Consider the following 7,500-nt stretch of genomic DNA (forward strand, 5'->3'; position numbering starts at 1 on the left):
TTCCACGTTTTATACCACATTTTTCAACATTCATTTTTTTTTATTAAAGGTTTTTTGACTTTTTATTTTTTGCACTTTGATGTTTTTGTTCTTTTTTTCCCACTTTTTAATTTTTTTTTTTGACATGTTGTCCACTTTTTCAATGTCTTGTAAAAGAAATGTCTTCAAAATGCTATAAAATGTAATACAACACCCAAATCCAATGGAAGTAGTGGACCGATCAGGTATTTTGCAGAACCATCCACGCTATTATTACTTTATGTTGAAAATTTGGTTGAAAGAAACCCAAATTTTCTGATGTTTTGAAAATATTTGTCATATTTGACCCGAGGTCAACAGGAGGGTTAAGAAAAAAAACCCCAAAAAAAGTCTGATTTACCTCAGCAACACTGTTGACAGCAGCAGTGACCTCTTCCCATTCAGCCTTCTTTCTCCAGCCTTTAACACCAGTTCTCAGGCTGCCAGATAGTGAACCTGAGATATCAGGGTTTCAGTCTCCACCTCTGAGAAGTGACGCTTCTCAGCCGGATTACGTCTCGCCATGTCCTAAATTATAGGAGCGAGGCCTCACAACCCAGAATATATTGGGGCGTGATATTTAAATAACGATCGTTTCCAGCTGCTGCATTTATCAATGCATGACCATCCTTACGCTCTGATTGGTGTGATACCAACGCTTCATGAATCACACGTGAAGCCTGTCGTCAGATGATTTCTACGCTCATATCTGCTCTGGTTTCTACGTTAGGTTGACCAATGAGGGCCAGAGAGCCCAGGATGAAAAATACTAAAGAAAAAAAGAAGTTACCCTTTAAAGTGACAGAAATATGAATAGAGTCTGGCTCTATTCATATTTCTGTCACTTTAATGTGTTTGTTTACAAAGCATGATATAAAATCCCTATAAATACTCCGTTTCCCATGAGCCTCGCTGCCTCCCAGCCCGATGCGTACCTGGTCCAGCGTTGTCTGGGTGACGGAGTAGTCTTCGATCCTCAGCGTGTCTTTGTTTTGGGCGAGGATGTTGAAGATGTGTGTGAGCGAGGTGAGAGAGGAGGGCAGCTGGTACTGCAGCATGTTGCGATGCTTCTCCTTCAGCGTGCTGCCGCTCAGCTCGCACTCGATGAACTTCATGACGGGCAGCAGGTCGGCGTCCGGCCCCCCCACCCGCAGGATGATGGTGTACCCGTCCCCGAACCTGACGGGACACAACAAGGCTCAGTCTCAGGCTACGTTCCCCCCTCTCATTCCCCCTGCTCTGGCGTTCCCCCCCTCTCATTCCCCCTGCTCTGGTGTTCCCTGCTCTGGCGTTCCCCCCTCTCATTCCCCCTGCTCTGGCGTTCCCCCCCTCTCATTCCCCCTGCTCTGGTGTTCCCCCCTCTCATTCCCCCTGCTCTGGCGTTCCCCCCTCTCATTCCCCCCTGCTCTGGCGTTCCCCCCTCTCATTCCCCCTGCTCTGGTGTTCCCCCCTCTCATTCCCCCCTGCTCTGGCGTTCCCCCTCTCATTCCCCCTGCTCTGGTGTTTCCCCCCTCTCATTCCCCCCTGCTCTGGGGTTCCCCCCCTCTCATTCCCCCTGCTCTGGGGTTCCCCCCTCTCATTCCCCCTGCTCTGGTGTTCCCCCTCTCATCCCCCTCTCATTCCCCCTGCTCTGGCGTTTCCCCCTCTCGTTCCCCCTGCTCTGGCGTTCCCCCCTCTCATTCCCCCTGCTCTGGTGTTTCCCCCTCTCATTCCCCCTGCTCTGGTGTTTCCCCCCTCTCATTCCCCCCTGCTCTGGTGTTCCCCCCTCTCATTCCCCCTGCTCTGGTGTTCCCCCCTCTCATTCCCCCTGCTCTGGTGTTCCCCCCTCTCATTCCCCCTGCTCTGGTGTTTCCCCCCTCTCATTCCCCCCTGCTCTGGTGTTTCCCCCCTCTCATTCCCCCTGCTCTGGTGTTCCCCCCTCTCATTCCCCCCCCTCTCATTCCCCCCTCTCGTTTCCCCCTGCTCTGGTGTTCCCCCCCTCTCATTCCCCCTGCTCTGGTGTTCCCCCCCTCTCATTCCCCCCTGCTCTGGTGTTCCCCCCTCTCATTCCTCCTGCTCTGGTGTTCCCCCCTCTCATTTCCCCCCTCTCATTCCCCCCTCTCATTCCCCCTGCTCTGGTGTTTCCAAGCCCCTTAAACCTTTTGTAACAGATATATACAAGCGAAGTACAACAAACAAACACATTTTATTTTGAAATCCAGTGTTACCTGTTCTTGAGGTGTTGGACGCTGCCGAGACATCTGAACCTGCCGTTCACCATGATGGCCATCCTGGTACACAGAGCCTCACACTCCTCCATACTGACACACACACACACAGACAGACAGACAGACAGACAGACAGACACACAGACACACACACACACACACACAGACACACAGACAGACAGACAGACAGACACACACAGACAGACAGACAGACAGACAGACAGACAGACAGACAGACAGACACACACAGACAGACAGACAGACAGACAGACAGACAGACAGACAGACAGACAGACACACACACACACACTTGTTAGTTTGTTGTGTGTTGAAGCTAGTCCTACCTGTGTGAGGTGAGGTCTGATTGGTTGTGTGAGTCGTACCTGTGTGAGGTGAGGTCTGATTGGTTGTGTGAGTCCTACCTGTGTGAGGTGAGGTCTGATTGGTTGTGTGTGTCCTACCTGTGTGAGGTGAGGTCTGATTGGTTGTGTGAGTCCTACCTGTGTGAGGTGAGGTCTGATTGGTTGTGTGAGTCCTACCTGTGTGAGGTGAGGTCTGATTGGTTGTGTGAGTCCTACCTGTGTGAGGTGAGGTCTGATTGGTTGTGTGTGTCCTACCTGTGTGAGGTGAGGTCTGATTGGTTGTGTGAGTCCTACCTGTGTGAGGTGAGGTCTGATTGGTTGTGTGAGTCCTACCTGTGTGAGGTGAGGTCTGATTGGTTGTGTGAGTCCTACCTGTGTGAGGTGAGGTCTGATTGGTTGTGTGTGTCCTACCTGTGTGAGGTGAGGTCTGATTGGTTGTGTGTGTCCTACCTGTGTGAGGTGAGGACGACGGAGCGTCCCTCCTTGATGATGCTGTGGATGCAGTTCCAGAGAGCACGGCGAGCTTTAGGGTCCATGCCCGTGGTCGGCTCGTCCTGAAATATATCAAATATATATCAAATATATCAAATATTCATCAGAGAAGACTCAATATTTACTTTGAATCTTTTGAGACATGGTAAGGTTGTGTGTGTGTGTGTGTGTGTGTGTGTGTGTGCGTGCGTATGCTTGTGTGTTACCAGGAAGACGACTGGCGGCGCTCCGATCAGCGCCATGGCGGTGGACAGCTTCCTCATGTTTCCTCCGCTGTAGCTTCCTGCTGCTTTGTCAGAATACTTCAGCAGACCCAACTTCCTGATCCCCCACTCAGCCACCTGACAACCAACCAATCATATCATCAGGTTTAACACTCAGCCACCTGACAACCAACCAATCATATCATCAGGTTTAACACTCAGCCACCTGACAACCAACCAATCATATCATCATGTGTCACCAATCACATTAGTGATTAATTAATATAATAGGCAAACGCTTATTATATATATATATATATATATATATATATATATATATATATATATATATATATATATATATATATAATAATTTATATGAAATGAGGTCAAGAAAAGCACCAAAACCGTCAGAAAAAGGGAGAATTTTTTTTTGAAGAAAGTTGTAACAAAAACGTTAAATAGTGACTTTAAGCTAAAAAAAAAAGGACCGAAAAGTTGTTCTGTGTAGGTAGTAACGTGTGTTGACTCACGTCGCAGACTTCCTTCTCGGGGACGCCTCTCAGCACGGCGTACAGCTCCAGATGTTCTCGTCCTGTCAGCAGCTCGTTGATCGAGTCAAACTGAGGACAGTAACCCATGTTCTGATGGACCACATCTATCTCCCTCAGGATGCTGCGCACACACACACACACACACACACACACACACACACACACACACACACACATACACACACAAAATGGTTCAGCTGTGTGGTTCTGGTTGTAGTTCATTCTGCATACTTATTATTATTCCGCCTCTTTTTTGTCCCGCTACTAGTCACGGAGCTTTGCCAACACGTGCACACAAAATACATCACAGCGTGTGTAATGATCAGGAATGCTGGGCTATGACTTTTCTAAGACATTTGCCGCACGGTTTTCATGAAATCTGCAAAAAAAACACAGCGAAATTTCCCATAAACGTTAATGGGAAATCTTTGGGAAATCTCTTAACATCGCTCAAAACAACCCGTCTTTGGGGCCGTGCTGTATCTCCAGACTTTAATGTAGAGACATAACTGAAGGTTTAAACAGAAGACAAGACAGGGCCTTTATTGGGCTGAATGGGCGTTCTGATATCCAGCACGGTTTCTACCCAATCACAGTTTACGTATCGTCCAGTTTTCAGACCGTGTTAGATGTTCCAGTGTGTGTGTATGGGGCAGGAATCTTCATAGTTAGAGGGGAGGACAGAGGGGGGAGCTGCAGTACCATCCTCTGAAATCTCTCCAAACTAATGTCTCTCCTCTACAGTTTTCACTCTTCATACATCATGGTTGGTCAACATGTAGGAAATGTTGTGCCGGTCGCAGACATGTAACTATGGAATCCAGCGGACCTAAACTTTTGCTGATAGAAACAATAACAAAAAATATCTCCCTCCTCTAACACACAGTCAGAAAGGAGAGGAGGAGCAGAGGAAGAGAGGAAGGAATCAGTGCACGTTCAAGTGGTATTTGTCAGCTAAAGGCAGCTACACACCGGCCGATAATCGGCCGTCTGACAGTCTGGGAGGTCGGTGACTCGAGTCTGGTTGGTGTGTAACGGCCGTCTGGCTGGTGTGTAGCGGCCGTCTGGTCGGTGTGTAACGGCCGTCTGGCGGGTGTGTAACGGCCTTCTGGCCGCGTGTAGCGGCCGTCTGGTCGGTGTGTAGCGGCCGTCTGGTTGGTGTGTAACGGCCGTCTGGTCGCGTGTAGCGGCCGTCTGGTTGGTGTGTAACGGCCGTCTGGCCGGTGTGTAACGGCCGTCTGGCCGGTGTGTAACGGCCTTCTGGCCGGTATGTAACGGCCGTCTGGTCGGTGTGTAACGGCCGTCTGGTTGGTGTGTAGCGGCCTTCTGGCCGGTATGTAACGGCCGTCTGGTCGGTGTGTAGCGGCCGTCTGGGTTGGTGTGTAGCGGCCGTCTGGGTCGGTGTAACGGCCGTCTGGGTTGGTGTAACGGCCGTCTGGGTTGGTGTAGCGGCCGTCTGGTGGTGTGTAGCGGCCGTCTGGTTGGTGTGTAGCGGCCGTCTGGGTTGGTGTGTAGCGGCCGTCTGGTTGGTGTAGCGGCCGTCTGGTTGGTGTGTAACGGCCGTCTGGCTGGTGTGTAACGGCCGTCTGGTCGGTGTGTAACGGCCGTCTGGTTGGTGTGTAACGGCCGTCTGGTGGGTGTGTAACGGCCGTCTGGTGGGTGTGTAACGGCCGTCTGGTTGGTGTGTAGCGGCCGTCTGGTTGGTGTCTGGTTGGTGTGTAGCGGCCGTCTGGTTGGTGTGTAGCGGCCGTCTGGTTGGTGTCTGGTCGGTGTGTAACGGCCGTCTGGTGGGTGTGTAACGGCCGTCTGGTCGGTGTGTAACGGCCGTCTGGTGGGTGTGTAACGGCCGTCTGGTGGGTGTGTAACGGCCGTCTGGTCGGTGTGTAACGGCCGTCTGGTTGGTGTTAACGGCCGTCTGGTGGGTGTGTAACGGCCGTCTGGTGGGTGTGTAACGGCCGTCTGGTTGGTGTGTAGCGGCCGCCTGGTTGGTGTGTAATGGCCGTCTGGTGGGTGTAACGGCCGTCTGGTTGGTGTGTAACGGCCGTCTGGTGGGTGTAACGGCCGTCTGGTCGGTGTGTAACGGCCGTCTGGCTGGTGTGTAACGGCCGTCTGGCCGGTGTGTAACGGCCGTCTGGCCGGTGTGTAACGGCCGTCTGGTGGGTGTGTAACGGCCGTCTGGTCGCGTGTAGCGGCCGTCTGGTTCGCGTGTAGCGGCCGTCTGGCCGGTGTGTAGCGGCCGTCTGGCCGGTGTGTAGCGGCCGTCTGGCCGGCGTGTAGCGGCCGTCTGGTCGCGTGTAGCGGCCGTCTGGCTGGTGTGTAACGGCCGTCTGGTTGGTGTGTAACGGCCGTCTGGCCGGTGTGTAACGGCCGTCTGGCTGGTGTGTAGCGGCCGTCTGGTCGGTGTGTAACGGCCGTCTGGCGGTGTGTAGCGGCCGTCTGGCCGGCGTGTAACGGCCGTCTGGCCGGCGTGTAACGGCCGTCTGGCCGGCGTGTAACGGCCGTCTGGTCGGCGTGTAACGGCCGTCTGGTCGGTGTGTAGCGGCCGTCTGGTCGCGTGTAGTGGTCGGTGTGTGGCGGCCGTCTGGCCGGTGTGTAACGACCTTAACATGATGTCATGATGACCTAACTGACCAACTGACTGACTCCTGACTGACTTCAGGCCTCAACACCAACAGAGACGAGGCTCTAGTGCAGCTTTCATAGTCTTGCTTCTAACTTATTTTAGAAGCCTTAAAGAAGGTTGAAGATTGATGTGATTTGAAAGTTGAATATTGCCCTAATATGTTTGAACAGAGTTTCTCGAAAATTCTGAATAACCAAACTCCTCCTCCTCCTATTGTGGAGTCTCTTTACTGTAGGCCATGTCGTCCTCTCTTTACTGTAGGCCGTGTTGTCCTCTCTTTACTGTAGGCTGTGTTGTTTCTTTACTGTAGGCCGTGTTGTTTCTTTACTGTAGGCCGTGTTGTCCTCTCTTTACTGTAGGCCGTGTTGTCTCTTTACTGTAGGCCGTGTTGTCCTCTCTTTACTGTAGACCGTGTCCTCTCTTTACTGTAGGCCGTGTTGTCTCTTTACTGTAGGCCGTGTTGTCCTCTCTTTACTGTAGGCCGTGTTGTCTCTTTACTGTAGGCCATGTTGTCATCTCTTTACTGTAGGCCGTGTTGTCTCTTTACTGTAGGCCGTGTTGTCCTCTCTTTACTGTAGGCCGTGTTGTCTCTTTACTGTAGGCCGTGTTGTCTCCTCTTTACTGTAGGCCGTGTTGTCTCCTCTTTACTGTAGGCCGTGTTGTCTCCTCTTTACTGTAGGCCGTGTTGTCTCCTCTTTACTGTAGGCCGTGTTCTCTCTTTACTGTAGGCTGTGTTGTTTCTTTACTGTAGGCCGTGTTGTTTCTTTACTGTAGGCCGTGTTGTCCTCTCTTTACTGTAGGCCGTGTCCTCTCTTTACTGTAGGCCGTGTTGTCTCTTTACTGTAGGCCGTGTTGTCCTCTCTTTACTGTAGGCCGTGTTGTCCTCTCTTTACTGTAGGCCGTGTTGTCCTCTCTTTACTGTAGGCCGTGTTGTCCTCTCTTTACTGTAGGCCGTGTTGTCTCTTTACTGTAGGCCGTGTTGTCCTCTCTTTTCAGGACATGTCAAACAGCAGATTTACTGTTAGCCAGTGTTATTAGGAG

General features: G+C 51.6%; 1 protein-coding gene across 1 annotated transcript in view; it reads right to left on the minus strand.

Moving 5' to 3' along the window:
- Positions 1–7,500, minus strand: part of LOC144524024 (phospholipid-transporting ATPase ABCA1-like) — a 69,403-nt gene that overhangs the window by 2,822 nt on the left and 59,081 nt on the right. Inside the window, exons 44-48 of the mRNA XM_078259984.1 lie at positions 3,816–3,957; positions 3,286–3,420; positions 3,038–3,141; positions 2,226–2,318; positions 954–1,197 (exon numbers count right to left, since the gene is read on the minus strand). Coding sequence (XP_078116110.1) covers positions 954–1,197; positions 2,226–2,318; positions 3,038–3,141; positions 3,286–3,420; positions 3,816–3,957 — 718 coding nt within the window. The remainder of the gene's footprint in view (positions 1–953; positions 1,198–2,225; positions 2,319–3,037; positions 3,142–3,285; positions 3,421–3,815; positions 3,958–7,500) is intronic.

This window comes from Sander vitreus, chromosome 10, assembly GCF_031162955.1.
Source record: "Sander vitreus isolate 19-12246 chromosome 10, sanVit1, whole genome shotgun sequence".
NCBI classification, from domain to species: domain Eukaryota; kingdom Metazoa; phylum Chordata; class Actinopteri; order Perciformes; family Percidae; genus Sander; species Sander vitreus.